This window comes from Apodemus sylvaticus, chromosome 17, assembly GCF_947179515.1.
Source record: "Apodemus sylvaticus chromosome 17, mApoSyl1.1, whole genome shotgun sequence".
Taxonomy (NCBI): domain Eukaryota; kingdom Metazoa; phylum Chordata; class Mammalia; order Rodentia; family Muridae; genus Apodemus; species Apodemus sylvaticus.
The window spans coordinates 52,754,134-52,778,728 of NC_067488.1; the positions used below are offsets into that span (position 1 = coordinate 52,754,134).

At 49.1% G+C, this 24,595-nt stretch overlaps 1 protein-coding gene across 1 annotated transcript; it reads left to right on the forward strand.

Moving 5' to 3' along the window:
* Positions 1–3,180: 3,180 nt before the first annotated feature.
* Positions 3,181–24,370, forward strand: Pnpla3 (patatin like phospholipase domain containing 3). The gene is made up of 9 exons (XM_052160846.1): positions 3,181–3,389; positions 6,775–7,007; positions 8,537–8,602; positions 9,935–10,144; positions 12,066–12,126; positions 15,115–15,297; positions 16,873–17,005; positions 22,259–22,363; positions 24,168–24,370. The coding sequence occupies exons 1-9, from the start codon at positions 3,203–3,205 to the stop codon at positions 24,256–24,258; spliced, it is 1,269 nt and encodes a 422-aa protein (XP_052016806.1). The 5' UTR covers positions 3,181–3,202; the 3' UTR covers positions 24,259–24,370.
* The last annotated feature ends 225 nt before the right edge of the window (positions 24,371–24,595 follow it).

A 24,595-nucleotide genomic window follows, 5' to 3' on the forward strand; every position in this document is an offset into this window, starting at 1 on the left:
CGCAGTGTATTTTGAGGTAGACATCAGAGTTGTGGGGAAATGAATGGTTTTTCTCTCAGGAAAGAATGCTTCATTATTCAAGCTTGGACGGCCTCCCTGCTATCATGGAGATCTGATATCCCATCCTGCAGACTTGCAGAGCAGTGTGTATGTGTGTGTGTGTGTGTGTGTGTGAGAGAGAGAGAGAGAGAGAGAGAGAGAGAGAGAGAGAGAGAGAGAGAGAGACCAGTAGGACACAGTCACAGGTTCTGTTTAAAGGGACACAAAATATATCCAGACACCAAATTCTCAGTACAGAGAAGATGTATTACCCTCGAGGGGCAAGCAGGTTAGGTGGGGTGGGGGTCGGGGCTGCCTGTGGAGCAGGAATTTCTGCAAGAGTGGTTTTTAAGGAGAAAAGGGGAAAGGCTGTGTTAGGATGACTTGGTAAATCCCGATTGGACATGTTAGCCAGTGTAGCCAAATAATTAATTTTGACTGCTGGATCTTGGTATTTTGATAGCTGGACCTTGGAGTTTCAGGCATAAGGAAGTGACCAAATAAGAGACTAGACCTTAGTGACTGGCTTTAGGAACATAATGTAACAGGAGAGAGAGAGAGAGAGAGAGAGAGAGAGAGAAAGAGAAACCTATCATCATCAAGTCTGCAATGCTTGGGCCTGTTACAGAGCCCTTTACCATGGCTAGAGCTGCCACATACTCTTGTGGGAAGAGATGGGGACAAATGGGGAAACTCATTCAGCCCAAGAGATGTAACCAGCCCACTGTACTGCCAACAGAGTACAGGGTTATGGTTATTCGAGGGCCAGGTGAGGAGCTTTGGTATTAGGCAGACACAGGCCTGGGATGAGGGAGAGGGAAGTGCTCCCAGCACTGTGCTCCCTGCTCTTCACACTTAGCCTCATGAGTACAGGCAAGACAGCACCATGTGGCCAGTGGGCCCTTACATTTTTCTAAAATTAAGGCAGGAGGAAGAGAGAAGAATATGGACAAACGGACACATGAGCCATGAGAAAGGATGTAAAACTAATTTTTCCCCTAGATTCAACTCTGTCATAATTTTTACCCTCTGTAATGGATATGGGAACTCTACTTTCTGGGTATTGAAGTACCAAGGACCATTTTTGCAATGCAGAAGAATCTAGCCTGTGTTGTTCCTTTGAGACATGACTGGATAGGGGAGCTTTTGAATCCTACTCAAACCATTAATGCAGAAGGAATTGCACATGGCGTTACTGGACACATGTGTTGTGTAGTTCTGGTCATTCTGGAACTCATTTTGTAGACCAGGCTAACCTCGAATTTGGACATCCACCTGCCTCTGCTTCCCAAGTGCGGGTGTGGGCCGCATCATCCATCTCAATAAAGTATTTTTAAAAGAAATTTGTTCTGTGGGGTGAAGAATTTTGTAACTTATCTTTTATTATTTTTTCTTCTGCCTAAAACTATAGCAAACCATTCTACTATAGGTCTGGAGAGATGGTTCAGTGGTTAAGAGCACTTCTGCTTCTCTAGAGGATCTGGGTTAGATTCCCAACACCCATATAGTGACTAACAACTGTCTGCAACGTCGATTCTAGGGGTTCCAACACTCTCTTCTAGATTCCATGGGCACCAAACATGAATGCAGTACACAGACATGCATGCAGCCAAAACACTCATACACATACAAATATTAAAAATAAATTTTAACTAAAAAAAATTCTGTTAAAGGGCTGGAGAGATGGCTCAGCGGTTAAGAGCACTGACTGCTCTTCCAGAGGTCCTGAGTTCAGTTCCCAGCAACTACATGGTGGCTCATAACCATCTGTAATGGGGATCCAATACCCTCTTCTGGTATGTCTGAAGATAGCTATTGTGTACCCATATACATGAAATAAATGAATCTTTAAAAAAATCTGGCGAGATGGCTCAGCAGTTAAGAACACTGACTGCTCTTCTGGGGTCCTGAGTTCAAATCCCAGCAACCACATGGTGGCTCACAACCATCCGTAATGAGATCTGATGCCCTCTTCTGGGGTGTCTGAAGACAGCTACAGTGTACTCACATATAATAAATAAATAAATCTTTAAAAAAATCTGTTATAGAGTAATGTACAAATTGTATTGCTATACATAAAATAAATCTATACATAAAATAAATATACTGTGTCTCAGAACAGGCACAGACAAGACCAAAAACCACCTAGCGCCCAGCTTTCCTTATTCCTGCCTTCACTGGCACCTGCCAATCACATTCTTTATTTATAAGACATGGAAACTTCAGGCCCTCCCTGCATGGTATTGTCTTCCTGTAATCCTAGTTGCTTAGGAGGCTGAGGCAAAGGGGCCGGAGGCTAAAGTCTGGGAAGGAGACAGCTTGTCAAAAGAAAAGCAGAGTGCGGCTCAGTGGGAGAGCCTTTGGCTAGCTTGCAGGAGGGCCATGGTTCAGTTCCTAGGACTGTAAAATTAAACCAGGAGCTGAAAAGGTGGTTCAGCTGTAGAGAGCGCAACTACTTTCACAGAGCACCAGAGTTGGAGTCCAAGCACCCACTCAACGGCTCACAATCATCTGCAACTCCAGTACTAGGAGATTTAAGGTCCTCTTATGGCATAGTGCACAGACATACATGCAGACAAAATACACATTCACACGGGGGGGGGGGCAGCCTAAATATCTTTTTAAAAGGAAGGAAGGGAGGGAGGAAGGAAGGAAGGAAGAAAGGGAGGAAGGAAGGAAGAGAGGGAAGAAGGGAGGGAGGGAGGAGGGAGGGAGGGAGGGGGGAGGGAGGGAGGGAGGGAGGGAAGAAGGGAGGGAGGGAGGAATCTCCATGAATTGAAACATTCAGAAAGCAAAATAAATAACTACAAAAACTGAAACCCTACAAGAAAATAAAGAAAAGACAATATTTGGACGGTGGCATCTCTCGTGTAATAAAGAAGAGAGTGCCACCGGCATGCCATCCAGGACTTGAAAGAAAAGGGTGTGAAAGGAGCTGCTTCTGCCCAACAAGCATCCAAGCCTAGGATTTGGAAAAGCCCACGAGGGCGGGGCATGAGGGCGGGGCATGAGCTCAGTACGCCCATTGGGCCTCCCACTGGCTTATTTGCATGGTCGGAGCGGGGCGGGGCCTCGGCTGACGTCACCTGAGGACTGCTTAGGCTGCAAAGGCTCCTTAAGCTCAGAGCAGCAACACCGGGGAGCAGAGCTGAGCTGCTCCATCATGTACGACTCGGAGCGTCACTGGAGCCTGTCGTTTGCAGGCTGCGGCTTCCTCGGCTTCTACCACGTCGGGGCCACGCTATGTCTGAGCGAGCGCGCCCCGCACCTCCTCCGCGATGCGCGCACTTTCTTCGGCTGCTCCGCCGGTGCACTGCACGCAGTCACCTTCGCGTGCAGTCTCCCTCTCGGTGCGTCCACGGCCACTACCCAGACCCCGCGTGCGGGGAGAGGTTGCTCCACCTGGGGAATCGGTAACACTTTCCGGGGTGACCGAAGAAACCTGTCTGGAGAGCTCTCATCTTTCTCGGTGCCGTTGGGCACGCCCCTGGAGACCCGGGGCCTGTCACCTGGCGTGGGATTTCCCGGGTTGGGCAAGCTCTTGAGCATCTTCTTCCAGGCACGCTCCAGCGCTCTGGTTTGAAATGGGCCCCCCACTCGGGTCCTGCTAGCTGGGTTATCCCTGAGCAGCAGGGAACGATGCAGGTTTGGTCCCTGAGCCGCAGGTTTGTCCTGTGTGGCTCTGGCTAGTGTCCCATGGTGGGTGCCGCCAGGAAGAGCAGAAGGCACCCAGACTAGAACACCCTTGGTGGCAGTCCAACGCTCCGGTCGCCTTTAGAGGTGGCTGCTGGGGGCGGGGTGCGTGGGTTAGAGAAATATTTGGAACACTCCCTAGAAGCTGGAATGGGTCCCCAGACAAGTCCAGTTCCACCCTCTCCTGTCTTCACTAGCCTGGGCAAGCGGCCCTTCCCAGATCGATGTCCCTGGCAGTGATATTCTGGGCATTTGAATCTTAGCCTAACTAAACATTTGCCCATGCACCCGTGAGTGAAAGGAGGCAAGTTTACTCTCCCCCTGAACTGCTAGGATGGGATGCCGTCCCCAGCTGTCATAGCTGGATGCTTTCGAGGTTGTGGGTAGGGCTTGGTTGGCTAAGTGCCCACGGGGGAACTGCTGACACCCAAAGGTCCCCAGGCTGCATGATGATGTCCAACATCAACCCTCATTGATCTGAGCCTCTTTAACACTTTACTCTTTGCTCTGCTGGCCACAGCCAGCAGGGAGAGACTTTGGCAGGCAGGGGAAAGCCCCTGCTGTGAGCGGAGCTCTGTCATTGGATAGGATCAGTGAGCAGACCCTGAGCTGATGAGACTCTGGGATTAGAAGATAAGCAGATCTGGCCGTGTGCCTGCTGGTCGGGTCTTCCCCAGTGAGGGAGGGAACCAGGAAGAGTCGCCTCTGGGAAGATTAGGTCATCAGCCCCACGCCATTGCACACCCTGGGCTTCAGCGCCAAAGGTCCTCCTTACTCAGTGGAGGGCTCTGAGCCCCACGGGGATGGATGATTATCAGGACAAGGTTTAAACACATTGACCCCAGGAATCTTAAATACACCCATTTCCATATAGAGCAGTGGTTCTCAACCTGTGGGTTACAATCTCTCTGGGGGTCTAATGACCCTTCCATAGGAGTCGCCTAAGACCATTGGAAAACAGATATTTATGTATGATTCTTTCTTTCTTTCTTCTTTTTTTTTTTTTTTTTTTTTGGTTTTGTTTTTTTGAGACAGGGTTTCTCTATGTAGCCCTGGCTGTCCTAGAAATCACTCTGTAGACCAGGCTGGTCTTGGACTCAGAAATCCACCTGCCTCTGCCTCCCAAGTGCTGGGATTACATGCGTGTGCCACCACGCCCGGTTTATGTATGAATCCTAACAGCAAAATCGCATTATGAAGTATCAACAAAAATAATTTTATGTTGGAGGGCGCCACAACATGAAGGACTGTATTGTTTTTTATTTTAAAGATTTATTTATTTATTATATATAAGTACACTCTAGCTGTCTTTAGACACCCAAGAAGAGGGCATTCAGTCTCATTACAGACGATTGTGAACCACCATGTGGTGGCTGGAATTTGAACTCAGAACCTTTGGAAGAACAGTCAGTGCTCTTAACCACTGAGCCATCTCTCCAGCCCCAAGGGACTGTATTAAAGAGTTCCAGCATTAGGAAGGTTGAGAACCACTGATAAAGGAGGGGGGGGGGTGTTTGTAACTGCACAGAAGACAGGGGCAGCCTGGGGCTGTCCTGTCAGGTCACAGAGAGGGTAGAACTACAGATTATCTCTGGTGGGAGCTGCTAAGATGCATTGCACAGGGCTTGTAACGGGCACAGGTGTTTGGGGCATCTGAGTGCTTGGCTGGACTGGGCAGATGTAGGAGCAATTAACTGGCCACCAGGGTGTGAGTTCACCCTCAAGCCAGGCTGGGCAATGGGGTAGGGTTTGCTGGAAGTCAGCTTTAGAGTTGGATCAGGAAAGGCTGGGGATATGCCTGCCCTTTTGGAACCAGGATTCATGTTGTCGTAAGTGCCAGGGCAGAGTGGATTGGCCAAGGGGGCCTGGTCTGGAGAGTGAGGCCGGGCGTGTAGTTACTGTGTGATCTAGGACGTCTGGGCTTAGAGGCTTACTTGGAGTCTAGCCACTTAGGCAGCCTTTTCTGGGCGGGGCATTTTATAAATGTTATTTTGCTCAATCCTTTCTGTCTCTAAAAGTGAATACATTTTTACTCTCCTTGGAAAGGGCAGTCTAGCGGCTGGAGAGATGGCTCAGTGATTAAGTCACTTACTGCTCTTAGAGAGCACCTGGTTGGCGACTCACTGACCAACCACCATACTAGATCCCGGGACTGCGATGTTCTCTTCTGGCCTCTGTGGGGTTTTGTACATATGTGGTGCATATAAGCTCCTACACACATATGCATATATATAATTGTTTGTGTTTGTTTGTTTTTTTTGAATTGCAGTCAATCTGTGGTATAGACAGATGGCAGAGGGCTTTCCTCTGTAAGGGGTAGAGGTCAGATCTACATTTAGGTCCAGGCCTGCATTATTTCTTCTGTCCCCTCTAATGGGACAGTTCATTTGTGCCAAGGCTGGAGTGCTGATGTGTTGTGGCTTGTGGCTCTATGGACATGTGTGTGGCGTTCTCCTGAGCATGGGCCACTGGAAGGCCTACCCCAGCACCATCCAGGAAATACCACATATATAGGCTATTTTATATTTTTTGGTTGTTCTATTGAATAAAGTCAGACAAGGGTGAAACTGATTTTTTTTTTTTGAGTCATACCTTGAATATTACCATTTTGGGTTTTTGTTGTTGTTTCGTTGGTTTTTGTTTTGTTTTTGTTTGGCTGGTTTTTGGTTTTTTTGAGACAGGGTTTCTCTGTATAGCCCTGGCTGTCCTGGAACTCACTCTGTAGATGAGGCTGGCCTCAAACTCAGAAATCCTCCTGCCTCTGCCTCCCAAGTGCTGGGATTAAAGGCGTGTGCCACCACTGCCTGACATATTACCACTTTGTAATGACTGTTAATTACTGTTAATGAGATAACATCACCTAGTAAACCTTTGGAAATATAGGGTGTCACCTATAGCCACCTTGAATGTACCCAGTCATGACGAAAACACAGGATGTGCTTTATGGTATCTTTATTGGGACCAGCCATAGTTCAAGAGTTCTGTGTGGTTTCTGTTCTCCAATGTGGTACCCTATTCTATGTGTTTGTCTTCTGTCCCCAGACCATATAATGGAGATCCTCATGGACCTCGTGCGGAAAGCCAGAAGCCGTAACATCAGCACCCTCCACCCGTTCTTCAACATTAACAAGTGTGTCAGAGATGGGCTCCAGGAGACCCTCCCAGACAACGTCCACCAGATCATTTCTGGCAAGGTTTACATCTCACTCACCAGGGTGTCAGATGGAGAGAACGTGCTGGTGTCTGAGTTCCATTCCAAAGATGAAGTGGTGGATGTAAGCATCTTGCCTCTCTGGGTGTGGTCAAATGAAAGCGCAAACCCCACACAGTTGTCATTGTCTCCCTGGGCTGGCACCATGGGAATGCTATACATTCAGGGACATCTGTTTACCCAGAAGCCTTACTATGCCAGGAGTCTTTAATTCTCTTCATTTTTCCAGGGCTGGGATGGGAGATAAGGCCTTGGTCATACCAGGCAAATGCTTGACTGTGCGGCTGCATCCTACTACAAGTTTTTGTTTCCTCCTTTAAGACTCGGAGAACTGGTTCTGGGTGTGCCCCACACCTCAACATATGCATGTTATGCAGTAAGGTTGGCTTTTTGAATGAAGCTTCTTCAGGGTGGGGCCATTCCTATTTGCTTTTGTTGCCAGATCTTGCACAGCAAAGATCATTTTTGCCATATCAAAGTGCCATATTTGGCCTTTTTTATAATATATATAATATATACATATATTGCATATATTATATATACATATATTTGCACATTATATATATATTTGTATATAGTATATATGCATATATATTGTACATGTATTACATACAATATATATATATATATATATATATATATATATATATATACACTTTTTATAGTTCTTGAATGAACGACTGCATTTGAGTGAATGTGACTCCCTATGAGGCTACACAGGTGTCCAACAGCCCTGTGTACAGTCTGGTCCTCCATTTGAATTTCTAGTAGCTTCTGAACTGCAGACACCTGTCTGTTCTCTGTGGACAGTGTGCTGTGAGAACGGTGATTCTCACAGCGTGGTCTAGGGAATCACTGTTCTATATGACCTCTAACTGGCTTCAGGAGAGCTCTGAGGGAGGACCCAGATTCCTGCTTGCTGTAGCAAGCACTTGGGTGAGATGTGTGATTCCAGTCCCTTATGCCATCAAGTGAACAATGTGGTCAGCCTGGGGGTCAAGGACAGAAGGTTGAACTGTGCGAATAGTAAAGCTAAAAGGACCTGGCATTGCTGCTAAGACCTATGATCCTCAAATACAAGTGAGTGTCAGTCATTCACCCAGGGATTATAAAACAAGCAAACAAAAAACAAAAGAGAAACAAACAAACAAACAAAAAAACCAGGGACTGAAGACTGTTCTTCCAGAGGTCCTGAGTTCAATTCCCAGCAACCACATGGTGGCTCACAACCATCTTTAATGGGATTTGATGCACTCTTCTGGTGCATGTCTGAAGACAGCAGCAGTGTACTCATATAAATAAAAATAAATAAATAATATTTATTTAAAAAAAAAAAAAAACCAGCCTACTGTTACCCAGGAGGCAGAGGCAGACAGATCTCTGTGAGTTTGAGGCCAGCCTGGTCTATAGAGCGAGTTACAGGATAGCTAGAGCTACAAGGAAAAACCTTGTCTTAGTAAAACCAAAACAACCAAACAACAACAACCCCCCACAAAAAACAAAAAACCCTACTGTGTGCAGAGAGCATTTGGTTTGTGCTGCTCACTCGGGAGGTGCTGTGCCCTGTGACTGTCTACTCCTTTTTCCCTACAGGCCCTGGTGTGCTCCTGCTTCATCCCACTCTTCTCTGGCCTAATCCCGCCTTCCTTCCGAGGCGAGGTAAGTGCTGAGGATTGTTGGGCAGCTGAGTATTTGAGGCCACCATTTGTAGTGAGCTGGCCTCTGGCTCCCATGACTGTATCCTACCCACAGAGCTGGGATCTTCAGTCTTGAGGATGGGAAGCCATGCTAGGCATTCACAGCAGACTGATCCACAGACTCGCACTGGCAGGAGTCTCCTCCACCTCCTGTCTTCTGTCTGTTGGCTACACTGGCCTGGCTCCCTTAATCTGCCACCCTAGGGAGCCTCCTGGTGCCCTAATTAAAGTATAAAATGCCTCAGAATTAAATTACTCTTGTTAAGTAGTTGATTTTCATGGGAACATGGGTTAGCTGTCTATTTCTTTTTTAATCTTTTAGACAGTGACTTTGGCTAGAATTCTCTAGGTAGACCAGGCTGGCCTTAAACTCACTGAGAATGTGCCTCTGCTTGACTCTGCTGCCTAAGTACTGAGACTAAAAGACAAGTGTCATCACACCCAACAGTGAAACAATCTGTGTTTTCTTTTGTTGTTGTTGTTGTTGTTGGTTTCTTGATATACATGAGGATCTGCCTGAGTGTATGTACCATGTGTGTGTTCTTTGTGGGAATAGCCCAGAACTAGCCTGCTAGGGACCCTAGAGATTAAGCACATCTTTGATCTTGACACTGGTCCCCAGTCTTCTTGTGATCTAATGTAGGCATGTGATCTTTCCAGAACTAAGTGGAAGGGACCCAGGAGCATTATGGCGATGTCCCTCTACTCCCTAGAATGCACTCCTAGATTTTCCTCTAGAGAGGAGAGTCAAGAGTTCAAGGCCACCCTTAGCTATATAAGACTCTGTCATGATCCAGTAACTTCTACAGGTAATCCCAGCAATCAGGGACTGAAGCTGGAGGGTCATGAGTTCAAGGACAGCCTGTAACCCCTTTTCCCCAAAAGAAAAGTACTACAGGAAAACAGGCTCAATTGAATACCTTGCCCTAGATCTCCCAAAGGGAGTCTGGTTTTGAACCTGTGGCCATGTGTCTCCTTGGTGCAGGGTTCATATCACATACTATCCCCGGTATATATAACACCCTTTGTTTATATGGCCCCTTTATGCACATGATAGGGACTTACCTATGGTGTCTACCTGGCATTAGAACATGAGAAGCACACCATGGGGTGGACTCTCATCTCATTGTGTGTCTTGGCCTGGCACTCTTGCATGGTACGCATCCTTTGCAACTGTACACTGCAACCTGGAGAGTCCGGGAGCAGCTCCTGGAAGAGCGGTCCCCACTGTATTGGCTGCGGTGTCTTGTAAAACACCTAAGCACATCCTCCTCTGTTTCCTCTTCCCTTCCAGAGGTACGTGGATGGAGGAGTGAGCGACAACGTCCCTCTGCTGGATGCCAAAACCACCATCACAGTGTCCCCTTTCTATGGTGAGCATGACATCTGCCCCAAGGTCAAGTCCACCAACTTCTTCTATGTGAACATCACCAACCTCAGTCTCCGCCTCTGCACTGGGAACCTCCATCTTCTGACCAGAGCACTCTTCCCATCTGATGTGAAGGTGAGCCAGGTGCTGGGGTGCCACTTTCTGTCCCCCAGATAGCTGGAGACACCAGTTAGTTAGTCCCTCCATGAGCAGACAGAAATAAATTATGCCATGATGGTAACTTAGAAAGGTCGCTGTCCTAAAGCTGGGTGACTACACCCTGGCCGTAGGCTCTACCAGGGATCACACAGACAGACCCTGAGTTCAGACTCGTCTTCCAGGGATTGGGGGTTAGAAGTCAGGGGCAGTGAATGATGTCTAGGTTTCTTCTCCTGCTGTTATGATTTAAAAAAAAAAAAAAAAACTGACAAGGGGAAGTTTTCTGGAAAAAAAAAGTATTCAGGCTCACAGTTCAAGGTTCAGTCCACGATGGTAAGGAAGTCAGATGTCTGGGGCTTGTAGCAGTTGGTCACATGGAGTGCACAATCAGGAAGCAAGGGGTAATGAATGTGTGTGCCAGCCTTGCCCCTGTTCTCCATGTGTAAAATCCACACATGGAGCCACTCACATTGGGTAGGTCTTCCTGCCCCAATTAACACAATCATGCTTAGAGGCCCATCTCCTAGGTGAGTCTAGATTGTGCCAAGTCAATAGTTGGCACTACCCATAGAAGGGTAGGTGCGGTGGTATATACCTGTATTCTAGCATCCAAGAGACTGAGGCAGGGGCATGGAGAGCTGGAGTTGAGTCTGGGCTTCCTAGAAAGACCCTTCCTTTTTTTAAAAAAAGTCAAATTGAGGGTCAGAGAGATGGCCCTGCATCTGGCTACCGGAAGACCTCTGACTGCTCTTCCAAAGGTCCTGAGTTCAATTCCCAGCAACCACATGGTGGCTCACAACCATCTGCAATGAGATTTGACTCCCTCTTCTGGTGTGTCTGAAGATAGCTATAGTGTATTCATCATATACATAAAATAAATAAATAAATAAAATCTTTTTTAAAAATCTTAAAAACACACCCACAAACACAAAGGGTGTGCTAGTGCATTCCTCTAATCTCAGCTCTCAGGAGACAGAAGCAAATAGATCTTTGTGAATTTAATCTGGAGCTACAGAAAGAGACCCTGCCTCAAAAACAAAAACAAACAAAAAACAAAAAACCATGGGCCCTTAAGACAGCTCAGTGTGTAAAGGTGCTGACTGCCAGGCATGAGGACCAAGTTCATTCTTGGGAACCCGCAGAGCAAGAGAAAATAACAATTTCCTGTACATTGTCCTCTGATTCCCATGTGCACACGTGGACACGCGTGCACGCATGCACACGCACGCACATTAACTATCTTGAAATGAAACAAGAGCACGACCCCAGAGGTTTGGATTTTCTTTTTTGTGGTATTGAGGATGGAAGCCAGGGCCTCACAAAAGCCAGGCAAAGGTGGAACACTGAGCCACGCCCCCAACCCACACTGGTGGATTATGGGTAAAGCCTCACAGCTGAGCCACTCCTCCATGTCCTCACCTGTGGGTTCTGGGCAAGAGCTACACTGATGAGCCATGCCCCCCAATTCAGAACTCTTTTCATTTTGCTTCCTGATGTGATTCTGATTTGCACCGTAACAAGAAGCCACCACAATCAGAGGGTTCCCTTTTCCGATGGGTCTTTTAGTGCAGCGACCATGTCTGCACAGGTCTATTGAGAGACCCTGGCAGCCTGTATCCTAGTTGCTCACCAATCATGATGCTCAATGGTGATCGTCCAGGGACAGTTAGGGTAGTATCGTGTTGGCTACAGTGACAAGGCTTAGCCCCAGGCCGAGGCCGCATGGAACACTGCCCCTCCTGGCAGGGTGTCTGTAGAGAAGACATTGAAACTGAGACCTGGGGAAGCACAGAGTTAGGTGGACCTTCTCACTGGGCCTTCAAGCTTTGGATATCTTAGATCCTTAGAAGGCATGACAGTCACAGCCCAGTGGTTCACCTGCCTGATTTGCTCGCAGGTGATGGGAGAACTGTGCTTTCAAGGGTACCTGGATGCCTTCCGGTTCCTGGAGGAGAACGGTAGGTCCTGGCTGGGGCTTCCTGCGGAGTTTCAGTTCTGTCATCCGGGCTTGTGGCCTTCCCTTTACCCGCTTCTCAGCCCCGTGGGATAGGAAACCTTTGCCCATGTTACAGATGTCTGGGGAGGAAAGGCCAGCAGAGAGCAGAGCAGGAACAGTCATTAAGATACAGAGCTGGGATTTGAACCTGGGAAGCCTGAGGCCATTGTGGAGCCCCTCCTCTGCAGGCAGCTGGTTTCTTTTTCTTGAAGCTCATTTGCGAGTCTTAGTGTAATGGACTGTTTGACAAGGGTTCGGGAGCAGTTTCCAGGTGAGGGTGTCAAAATCTGCTCCCTAGCCAAATATGGGTCCCGCCCACTGGATGTGACTTCTTCCCAGCAGGCACCTGCCCCTGAGCCACCCAAGCTCACCCGGGTCGCCAGGTTGGGTGTATGTGTAGTCCCACAGTGGGATGGCATTTTGACATCATGACTGTCTCAGTTTACACAGGCATGTCCTATAACCACATGGTGAGGAAAGCCAGCTGTCTTAGTCAGGGTTTCTTTTGTTGTTGTTGTTGTTTGCTTGTTTGTTTTTCGAGACAGGGTTTCTCTGTGTAGCCCTGACTGTCCTCTGTAGACCAAGCTGGCCTCGAACTCAGAAATCCGCCTGCCTCTGTCTCCCAAGTGCCAGGATTACAGCCGTGCGCCACCACCGCCTGGCTCTTAGTCGGGGTTTCTATTCCTGCACAAACACCATGACCAAGAAGCAAGTTGGGGAGGAAAGGGTTTATTCAGCTTACACTTCTGCGTTGCTGTTTATCACAAATGGAAGTCAGGACTAGAACTCAAGCAGGTCAGGAAGCAGGACCTGATGCAGAGGCCATGGAGGGATGTTCCTTACTGACTTGCTTCCCCTGGCTTGCTCAGCCTGCTCTCTTATAGAACCCAAGAGCACCAGCCCAGAGGCGGTACCACCCACAAGGGGCCCTCCCCAACTTGATCACTAATTGAGAAAATGCCCCACAGCTGGATCTCATGGAGGCACTTAGTCAACTGAAGCTCCTTTCTTTGTGATTACTCCAGCCTGTATCAAGTTGACACACAAAACCAGCCAGTACACCAGCCCTCCTTAAAATGTGTCCATGACATAAGTTAGGCCTGGTAGCATGGGTCTTTCATTTTAGCTACTGGGGAGGCTGATGCAGAAAGATTGCAGTTCAAGGCCTAGCTTGGTTGCCAAGTGAGCTGGGCTACTTAGTGGGGTGTGTGTGTGTGTGTATCTATGTATGTATGTGTGTGTGTATATATATATATAATGTGTGTATGTATAGCTATATATATCATATATGTATATATATGTGTGTGTGTGTATCTAAGTATGTATATATGTGTGTGTGTCTGTGTGTCTGTGTATATGTATGTGATATTTATATACATATATACATATACACACACACATATACACACACATATAGGGCTAGGGCCATAGCTCAGTGGTAGTGCTAGTGTGCATGCCTAGTATATAGAAGGGCCTGGGTTCAATCCTCAGGCCCATCATGAAAAGAAAGGAAAGGAAGGAAAAGAGGGAAAGGGGAAGAACAAAAGGCTTGGTAGAAGTATGGTTAGAAGCATGTATGGTTAGAAGCACATTATAGAGACAGAGAAGATACTTTTGTAAGGACAGATGTATATTCATTACAGAAAGCATTCCTGTGTGCTGAACCAGGTCACCTCAGGGCTATGGCAAGAGCCTCTGCAGCCTTAAGCCAACCTGAGCTATATAGTGAGACCCTGGCTCAAAGAAAAGAAACAAAAAACCTTAGAGAAGAAAAAAGGCAGAGTCAAAGAGAGAAAGGCAGACTGGGATGGGTGTGGCTCTGCCTGCCTCTCAGTACTTGACAGCCCTGTGGGACAGAGGGTTTTATCCTGGACATTGGAGCTGGCTGTCTGACTTTGAACAAGCGTCTGTGCTTGTGACTCCACATCTGACAGTTGTCTTAGTTGGGGTTTTAGTGCTGTGAAGAGACACCAGGGCTATCGCAAATCTCATAAAGGAAAACATTTCATTTTTAGCTTACAGTTCAGAAGTTTAGTCCATTACATCATGGGAGGAAGCATGGCCACTGTCCAGGCAGACATGGCGCTGGAGATGGAGCTGAGAGTTCTACGTCTGAATTGGCAGGCAGCAAGGAGAGACTGTGTCACACTGGGGTTGGGTTGCTTGAGCATATATGCTCTCAAGGCCCATCTCCACAGTGACATACTTCCCATGACAAGGCCACACCTACTCCAGCAAGGCCACATCCACTCCAACAAAGCCACACCTACTCCAACAAAGCCACACCTACTCCAACAAAGCCACTCCTACTCCAACAAAGTCACACCTACTCCAACAAAGCCACACCTACTCCAACAAAGCCACACCTACTCCAACAAAGCCACACCTACTCCAACAAAGTCACACCTACTCCAAAAAGGCTACACCATAGGAATCAAACACCTGAGTCTGTAGGGGCCGTTCCTATTCAAAGCACCACAGGAGTAGAACTGATGATTCTGGTACCTGTTAAATGGCCACCGACTGCAGTTGTTCAGGGCCTGGAATTTGTGTTCGTCCTGTGAGAGAAGAGTTATTTGTTCACGGTAGTATTTTACTTTAACGCTTATGAACAGTTGCAGAGAGAATCCCACACAGCTAGAGAGTGAGCTAGGGAGTCCGGCAGGAACCACAAACCACGTTCCCATCTGCCCAACTGCACACACCACACTCCTCTCTGCTTTGCTGAGGAATCACAAGCACAGACGCTTGTTCAAAGTCACATGGCCATAACCTGGCAGAGCCAGCGCTAGTGTCCAAGATGAAACTCTTAACCCACAGCCTGAATGGGATTACAGCAAGTGTGAAGTCGCTGTGTTGGCTCTCCTTCCCTGCTGTGGCGGAGTGGGGCTGCTAGATGACTGTCCCCCATCTATCTTTCCCTTCACTGGTGTCTCCGTGTTCTCTGCAGGCATCTGTAATGGGCCACAGCGCAGCCTGAGTCTGTCCTCAGAGGAGATGGTGCCAGAAGCCAAGACACCCTGCTTGAAAAATGGCAACCTTGTGGGAAACAAGGTGCCGGTCAGCCTATGTCTTACAGCTGTGCCGTCGGATGAGAGCATCTGGGAGATGCTGTCCCCCAATCTCAGCACAGGTACTGCTCTTCTGGGGGCAGGATGAGACCAGGGCATGCCAGCCAGTGCAAGGGACTGGGCCACCTGCTGTTCATGAGGGGGAAAGGTACCACTCGTCCCACAAGAATTCCCTGGGGTTATGAGGACAGGCCACAGAGACATCTCCATCTACCGTACAAGCTGGCCACTGCCACCCATCGCTGTACCTTCTGAGCCTCCCTTTCCTATCCTTAGAGATAGATCATGATCAGGAGGAAAGCTGAGGCAGTTGACCCTAGTGGTACCCACACAGGCTCCAGTCCAGCAGCTGGGCCCAGGCCTACCCTGCTAAGCTGCCTCCCTACTGCCTCCAGCTCTGCTAAGAGCTGTGGATATGAGCGAGGACCTGGGGTGCAGCCTCAGTCTCCCAACTCTTCATTCAGAATGCCTTTGGGGTCACTGTTTTCCCGTCCATCTGTCTCTCCTTAGCTCCATCATGGTTTTAAACCTCATGTGATACATTTTATCTCATTGGCTGTTGAGTAGATTCTAACTGTTCTAAATATCTGTGTCCCTCAAAATTCCTGCGCTGACAGCAGAATGTGGGCTTGTCCTTAGGAGGTAAAGCCGCAGTCCAAGGCAAGTCTTAGCTACATAGTGAATTCTGAGTCAGCCTGGGCTACATGAAATCCTATCTCAAGAACAAAAATAATTCCCAGGTTGAAATCCAAGCCCCCAAGGGGATGGTGTTGGGAGGCAAGCATTGAAACAACTCCTGAGGACAAGGTCTTCTGAATGAGATTGGTGCTGTAAAGAGGGCCAGCCCAGCCAGGTGGTGGTGGTGACACACACTTTTGGTCCCAGCACTTGGGAGGCAGAGTCAGGCGGATCTCTGAGTTTGAGGCCAGCCTGCTCTACAGAATGAGTTCCAGAATAGCCAGTGTTATCTAGAGAAACCCTGTCTTGAAAAAGAAAAAAAGAAAAAAAGAGGGTCAGTAAGTCCTCCAGGCCTTCAGCCCACAGAGGTGCAACCTGGGCCTCCACCAGACACCAGTGACTGCTGGCACCTTAACACGTGGCCTTCAGCACCCATGTCTGTGAGGAGGCTGTGTTTGTTAATTATAGAACTGGCTGGGTTAACAGTGTGACAGTGGTCTGATCCACCCAGTCAGACAGACTAGTCCACAAACCAGCTTCCTGCTTGGCCCAGGACGGGCTTAGCCATGAATGGAACCCAGTGTTTGCCCTCCAGGCAGAGGCCGTTCAATGGGAGGTGTCAGGAGGTCATCAGGCAAGAGCAAGCCAGCTGAGGGGTTGGGGGTGGGGGAGTACTGTCAGGGAAGCTGTGTGTGCTCCCTCAGACGGGTCTGGGAACACTGAAGAGTCATAGACTTAAACCTTAAACATGTGCCAGGAGCACCATGGGGGAGAGGGGGGTGGAGGGAGAGTCTCACTGTGTAGCTCACACCAAGTGGCTGGGACTAGAACCACACCACACCTGGCTTAAACTAGGCCTTACCACCCTAGAAGTGGGAGAAGAGACAGAAGGCCTTGAATCCTGGTACTCTCAGGAGCCATTCAGACTTGTGGTTCCAAACTGCCTTTTTTTTTTTCAGCTCTGAGTGAAGCAATTAAGGACAGGGGGGGCTTCCTGAGCAAAGTCTGCAACCTCCTGCCCATCAGGATCCTGTCCTACCTCATGCTGCCCTGCACTCTGCCCGTGGAGTCGGCCATTGCTGCAGTCCACAGGTGAGCATCGAGGCATGGTGTGATATACCAGGCTGGCTGTTGCCACAAGATGGAGACCCTGGGAGAGACCTTTCTTTCTTCCTTGAGCCATGGCTGTCTGCCACATGGCGTGTGCTCTGAAGCCATCCGGGGACTCATAGAGCTAGCTGTGGCTTTTAACTAGCTAGCATCTGGTCGCAGCCATTCATGATCTCCTGGGGGAAAGTGAGAGATAGAAGCCACTGCTCTGTAGCAACTGAGCTGGTGAATTAGAGGTGAGGCCTAGGAACTGCTGTCCCTTGGGCCTATGTTTAGAATCATGGGTATTGAGTTGGGAGGCTCATTCCCCTCTGACCATGGTTTCCAGAGTCAGCAGTGAGGTAGTCCTGGAACTTGGCAACAGGCTCCCTCTTAAATGGCACAACAGGGCAGCAGTTCAGTTTATACTCGAGAACAGCAGGTTCAACATCTGGCTGCATCCCTTCCACAGCTGTGTGACCCTGGATTAATGGAGGTGTCTCTCTGGGCTTCTGCCTTCCTTTGTAGAGACTAAAGATAAGACTGCTTGTGAGGTCCTGGGTGTGGAGCTGTGTGCTCACATGGCCAGTTAGCAGGGGGGATTTGTTTTCGGGTTGACTTCCCCTGTTGGAAACTTCTGAGGGTTTGGTTTTGTTGTTGGGTTTGGAATTCTGGGTAATTATACAGGCTCACCAGCTAAGCAAGTTCAAACAGGTAAACATCTCAGAAATGCTCTGAGCACCATGCCAGTGCTCAGAATGTCTCAGACTCTTACATGGGCTGTGGTGGCCCCGGTCCTCAGGGATGGAGGCTGAGGCAGAAGAGCCAGGATTTAAAACTAGCCCGGGCCACAGAGTTAGTCAAGGCCAGCTATGTATAGAGACCGGGTCTCATAACCAAAATGTGTCTGGGGGGTGTAGTTTGGTGGTTGAGTGAATAGTTAGCTTGGTTCAATCCCTGTGTTACCATTAGGAAGGAGGAGGGTGGGAAGGAGAGAGAGAGGAGGGAGAGAGGGAAATGGAGGGAGGGGAGAGGGAAAGAGAGAGGGAGAGGGGAAGAGAGGAAGAGGGTGAGAGGGAAGAGAGAGTGGGAGGGAGGGAAGGAGAGAGAGGGAAGAGGGGAGGGAGGAGGGGAGGGAGGAGGGGAGGGAGGAGAAGGGGGAGAAAAGGGGAAAGGGGGAGAGGAGAAGAGAAAATGGGAGGGAGGGAAAGAAAGAGAGGAAGGGAAGGAGAGAGAGAGGAAAGCAGGGAAAGGGGAAAGAGGAAGGGAGGGATGGAGGGAGAAGGAAAGGAGGGAAGGAGAGACAGGAAGAGAGGGTGGGAGGGAGGACAGAGAGAGAGAGAGAGAGAGAGAGAGAGAGAGAGAGAGAAGAAGAAGAGAGGAGGAGGAGGAGGAGGAGGAGGAGGAGGAGGAGGAGGAGGAGGAGGAGGAGGAGGAGGAGGAGGGAAGGGGAAAGAAAGAGGGGGTGTGTTATCTAGAGGTTCCGGGATGTACCACTTGCTCTGAACCACTCCTGGTGTTCTTATCCTGTCCAGTCTGGGCCCATGCCTCAGGGACATGACCCAGCCCTTCTATTTCTTTGGATCCTGTCTCTTTTTCTTGGCATTCCCCTTTGTTTTTCTGAAGCGGAGCCTTCCTAAGTCCCCAGGGAAACCAGCATCCTCAGAGCCCCACCTGTTTCTGCACTGACAGCAGGGCGCCACTCACGGACCTGCGGGCACAGCCTGCCCTCTGAGAGCCCAGCTGGGGCTCCAGGCCATTCATTATTCGTGACTTCCACCTGCTCTCTTCCTCGTGGCCTGGAGGTCTTTCTGCCCCTCCTCAGCCAGTCTTTCTTTCCACGGACTGCTACTTTCTCAAAGGCCTTCTCTCTCCTGGTTTGGGGACAGGACCTTCGCTCATTAAGTCTGTAGTTTCTTCTTTGCCATAGCCCTTTCTCCCCCTTGTCCTGAGTCTCTTGTGAGACGCCTTGCCTGGAACTCTGTAGACCAGGCTGGCCTCAGACTCACAGAGATCTACCTGGTTCTGGCATCTCACCCTGCTGCCTGGCAGGGGACCTTTTCTATTCTACGTATTTCAGTCCTTTGGCTTTTGGACTTCAATCTGAAGTCTTCTCAGATTTACTCTCCAGTCCCACCCCCCAACCCCTCCACCTCCCACCCCCCACCCCTATCCCCCACCCCCACCCCTGTTTTTAGCATGAGTGAACTTCTGAGCTCGTTCTGGTCCTTTCTTCCTGTTCCTTGATAATTCTCAGCTTGGTTTGTGGGTGCTGGGAGAGGGGTATTGAGGGTGTTTCTGTGGAAGTGGGTGTGCCTGAATGTTGAGGAGTATTTGTACTTTTATTTATGTCTGTATGCACTGATTGATTGATTGATTTTGTGTCTGTGAGGTTTTGTTTGTTTGTTTGTTTGTTTGTTTTTGTTTTTGTTTTTGGGGTTTTTTTTGGTTTTTTTGGATTGTGGTTTTTTCGAGACAGGGTTTCTCTGTGTAGCCCTGGCAGTCCTGGAACTCACTCTGTAGACCAGGCTGGCCTCGAACTCAGAAATCCGCCCTCCCAGAGTGCTGGGATTACAGGCATGCGCCACCACCGCCCGGCGCCTGTGAGTTTTAACACAGGGTCTCACTGCTTGAACAGACAGGCTGGTCTGGAATTCTACATCCTCCTGCTTCAGCCTCCTCTGAGTGCTAGGATGATAGATGTGGACCCCTGTTTAGGCGAGTGTTCCAGCATCCTGCCTTTTCTAGCTGTAGCAGGTGTGGAGGTCAGAGGACAACTCTCAGATGTTGGTTCCATTCCCTTCCACACCCTAAAGACCAAACTCAAGATGGTCGGACAGGGTAGAAAACACCATTACCTCCTGAACCATCTCCCTGCCTCCTGCGTCTGTACTTCTCAGACAGAATTTTAACTCTGTAGCCCAAGCTGGCCTAGAATTTACTGGGTAGACTGGACTGACCTTCAACTCAAGTCAGACCTCCAGGTGCATGCAGGGTGTAAGGCATGATTCATGCCTCCTTCATCCCACATTAGGGGCATCAGCATAGCTCCCAGGCAGGGCGTCATGCTGAGCCAGCCTGCTTCTGCAGGAAGCAGGTCTCCCTTGGGGGCACTTCCTCCCTGTCCTTCCTGGAGGCTCGGATACAAGGCCAAGTTTGACTGTATTACCAATGCTTTGTGGTGTCCGTGTCTGGCTCCCTCCCCTTATGGCTGAGGCTGTAGAATCTCTTAGCCAGGTCAGCAGTTCACCCTCGAAGTTGCTTAGGAGGCTGAGGTTTTGGGTGTGTGTGTGTGGGGGGGGGGTTGGGGGGGCCTCAGGAGATCTAGGCCAGCCTGTCAAGAGACTGTGTAAAAAGAAAGAAATAACCCAGGCCTGCCTCCCAGCTCCTCCCCTTGCTCCCTTGGCATGCCTACCGACTGTGTGGGTCTGCTCACATGGTTCTGGATAGGACTAGGACGCAGCAAGCTAGTCCTGCCTTGTCCCCCATGTTTCTCTCTTAGCACACTATACAGGCCTGACCTTTAGTTTCTCCATCAAAATCCTGGGGTAGCTTTGCTGATCCAGTGACCCCTTCAAACAGCTTCTCCACTGACATAATAAATCAAATTAAGTTGAAGTTGTTGTAAAAAGGCAGGTTTGTGTGGGCAGCTCTGAAGGGGTTCACCAACGTCACAGGATGGGGTCAGCCAAGTTGCCAGAGCTCCAGGACAGGCTGTGGGGGGGTGGGGATGCAGGAGGAGTTGTGAAGTGGTGCTTATTTGGTAAGTTTAGGGCCCCGAAGGTGGGTCTTTAGATCCACTGGTTACTTTGGAATCTGGAATTCAGAGCTGGCTTTGTCCAGTGTTTTACGTGGGCTTTTGTAAGTGTGGGCCCCTGGTCAGAAGAAAAGTGTGCATGGTGGGGGGAGGGGCTTCTCTTGACCCATACCATCTTTTTTTTTTTTTTTGAGACAGGGTTTCTCTGTATAGCCCTGGAACTCACTCTATAGATCAGGCTGGCCTTGAACTCAGAAATCTGCCTGCCTCTGCCTCCCAAGTGCTGGGATTAAAGGTATGTACCACCAGTCTACCACCCCTCTGACTCCCTCTGGAGTCAGACTTCCGCTCTGGGGAGGGTCTTACCAGCAACTTATCTCTTGCCAGAGTCTACAGATAGTTCTGGCCCCTGTGGTACTGCAGTGGGATCCAGAGTAGCCATACGCAGCTGGCCTCTGTGGAGAGCCTAGGCCCTAGCCAGCACTTGCCCTCAACCCTTGAGAAACTAGGTAGACGGACCTCAAGCTGCTGCCTTTCCCATTTGTTCCCAGGAGCTTTCTGGAATGACCTGTGTGCTTTAGAGATTTTCAAAGGTTTGCTGTTGTGATGCTATCCCAAATATGCCTTAGGGAGGTATCAGATTGCGGTTAGAGGTGACACAGGCAGCTCACTTGGACAAAGGTCACTGTTGGGACTGCTTTTCTTTTTTTAAAGATTTATTTATTTTATGTATGTAAGTACACTGTTGCTGTCTTCAGACACACAGAAGAGGGCACCGGATCCCATTACAGATGGTTATGAGCCACCCTGTGGTTGCTGGGAGTTGAACTCAGGACCTCTGGAAGAACAGAGGGTGTTCTTAGCCACTGAGCCATCTCTCCAGCCCCAGAACTGCTTTTTATTGCACTGTTGATTGCTTTCTATTGACCTTTTTTTTTTTTTTCTGGTTTAATCTTTAGGCTGATACAATGAGCCCATGTGTGCATGTGCTATTTGTGCACATGTACATATATGTGCATGTGTTATATGTGGAGTATACATGCATGGCATCTGCTATGAAATATAATGCAGGGTTAAGGGGACACCCGGAAGTCCCCATGCCGAGGTGTCTCCCTGAGAAATCCCATCGTGCAACAGACCTGGTGTAAGGGACGTCTATTGTGGGGGAAGAGAGGGGAGCCAGACAGAGAAGTGGGGACAGAGAAGGACAGGAAGAGAGAAAGGGAGGCTGGCCAGGAACACGCGGGAACAGAGAGAGAAGGAAAATGAGAGAGAATAAGAAGGGGAGAGAGAGAGAGAGAGAGAGAGAGAGAGAGAGAGAGAGAGAGAGCTGGGATAATGTCATGAGCAGTCCTCTTATAAGCTACCAGGCCACCAACACCTGATGGCAGCTCAGGTAGCAATGGAGGCAGGTGATGGCCTAAGCTGTTGCTAGGTCCCTGGGAGGAGTCTACCGAATCCCCCGTAAGCCAGTAGTGTCCTTGGCTTCCTTCCCACAGGCTGGTGATGTGGCTCCCTGATGTCCAGGATGATATCCAGTGGCTACAATGGGCGACATCCCAGGTTTGTGCCCGAGTGAGCATGTGCCTTCTCTCCTCTACCAGGTAAATACGTTGGCCTCGGGGTATGTGGGCTGGATGCACATCCCTGTTGTTCCCAGAGCTCTTAGGGTCAGAGCTTGGGTCGTGACAGCCCTAACAAGCGATTATAGAAACTGGTAGCAGAGAAAGCATATTTGTTCAAAAATAAAAAAAAAAAGGTTCAAACCACACCTCCCCTCCCCCATTAATCTTTAGGATACCAACAGGAAGTTTAAGTTTAAATACATGAACAGTCCTGATCAGAGTGTGGTCCTGCCCACCATTGTCTGGGCTTCAGTCTCTCCTGCAAGGTTCCTACTTTCTCTCCCCAGCATGAGAATCCTGGGGAAAATCCCAATTCCTTGGCCTCCATTGTATCAAAAGGCTGAGAGCCAAAGGGAGGACACAGCTCTTGTCTCTTCAGCACGCCTGTCCTGCCAGAGCCGCTACAAGGTTTTGTGCTTGGGCTACAGGCAAACATTCTAGTAATGTCTGACTTGTGCAAACATGCTAGCAATGTCTGACTTGGTGTCAAGCAGGTGACAGGGAGCATGTTGCTGTGGAGGAGACCCACGGACCAGGTGAGGGCTTGTTGGTGGGTGAAGCTGTGGATGGTCACTGGGGTGTTCACTCGGTGGAGAAGGCCTTAGGGGAAGGGACTGTCACCTCAGCACTGAAAGCAGGAGGAAGCTGTGGCTCTGGGCTGCACCTTGAGTGACCAGTTATGTGATGGTGGACCCAGTGCCTGGCTCCATCCTCTCTGGTATCTATAGAAGTTACAGCTGGTTCTTCCTCCAAGCCCCGTGCTTCCAGAAATAAACTCAGACTCAAAATATATTTACAAATACCTTGGCCATATAGCTAGGCTCTTCTTTGACTAGAACCATAACTTAAGATGACCCACTAATTTTAACCTACATTTTGCCACATGGTCGGTGACCTGTGCTCAAGTACCCTGGGTCCATCTCTTCATATCTTTCTAGATAAATCTCCAACTCTGGCTGTATCCCATAATTCTTTCTGCCTCCTGGATGTCCCACCTTCTATTCTACCTTTTCTTATAGGCCATGGTTTTGTTTTTGTTTGTTTGTTGGTTTGTTTTGGTTTGTTTTGGTTTTTTGGATTTGTTTTTTTCGAGACAGGTTTTCTCTGTGTAGTCCTGGCTGTCCTGGAACTCACTCTGTAGACCAGGCTGGCCTCGAACTCAGAAATCTGCCTGCCTCTGCCTCCCAGAGTGCTGGGATTACAGGCGTGCGCCACCATCGCCCGGCTAAGCCATGGGTTATTTAACTGACAGGTGATGTATCCATGCAACATACAACATATTCTCTCTACAGATATCTGTTAGGTTTTGGGTGAAGTGTGGAATTCTAGAGAACTCTGAGAGAAATTACTGGGGAGTAAGGAGTTTATTAAGTTTATTGGAGGAATTATTAATGGACAGACAGACAGAAGGACAACAGCATAGTGGGGGCTACCAGGGAGTTCAGGCCCCAGCATCAGAGATAGAAGCATGGTGGTGGTCTTTGAAGAGGGATTCCGAGCCCACACAACAGAGGAGGGACTCTCTCTTTAAACCTCTTGAGGCTGAGGGAGGTTGACAGCCAGAACCTACAGCCAGGCTGGTGGCAAGGAGGGGGAGGGGAAGCAGGATGTAACCCCTTCGAAACAGACTCACTTCTCGGGTAAAAAATGAGATGCCTGTGAGTATCTGCGAGAAGGAGACCTGAGCAGAGTCTGGATTCTGACACCAGTCACATTCTTACAATAGTGAAGACCCGAGAGCTTTGGGAAGGGCCTGCAATCATCCTTCCCTTTTTCCTTTCAGATCCAGAGTATCCAAGACTGACCATCGAACTCTCAAGCATGGACCTCACCCGCCTCTCCACAAACCTCAGGGCAGCTCTGCTGGTTTGTAAATTGCTCGTCTCCCAGCTTCCAATGAACTTGGACATTCTCCCTGTGCATGGTCCAGGAGAGACCAAGGCTGAGGGCACCCCGCCTTCACCCCAAGTCCAGCTTGAGCTTTATCTGGAGCAACATTGTCTAGATGATGGGTGGGCGTGGGGGGGTGCTATACTCTCTGTTTCCCTCTGGGAAGGGTTCTGGTACTTTTGGAGGCAGCTAGGAAGTTTCTCTCCAGGAGCTGAGCCTGTGCAGCTGCCTCTTGGTGCTGTGTGGTAACTTTATTGCCTGGGACCCCAGGATCACAGGATCTGGGCTAAATTGGTAGTTCATAGAAAGCAAGACAATAAT

Excerpts from the sequence above, each read along its gene's own strand:
- Pnpla3 (XM_052160846.1), top strand. The coding sequence starts at position 3,203 with ATGTACGACTCGGAGCGTCACTGGAGCCTGTCGTTTGCAGGCTGCGGC. Across the intron at positions 10,145-12,065 it reads TCTTCCCATCTGATGTGAAG|GTGATGGGAGAACTGTGCTT; the intron begins GTGAGCCAGGTG and ends ATTTGCTCGCAG. Across the intron at positions 15,298-16,872 it reads GTCCCCCAATCTCAGCACAG|CTCTGAGTGAAGCAATTAAG; the intron begins GTACTGCTCTTC and ends TTTTTTTTTCAG.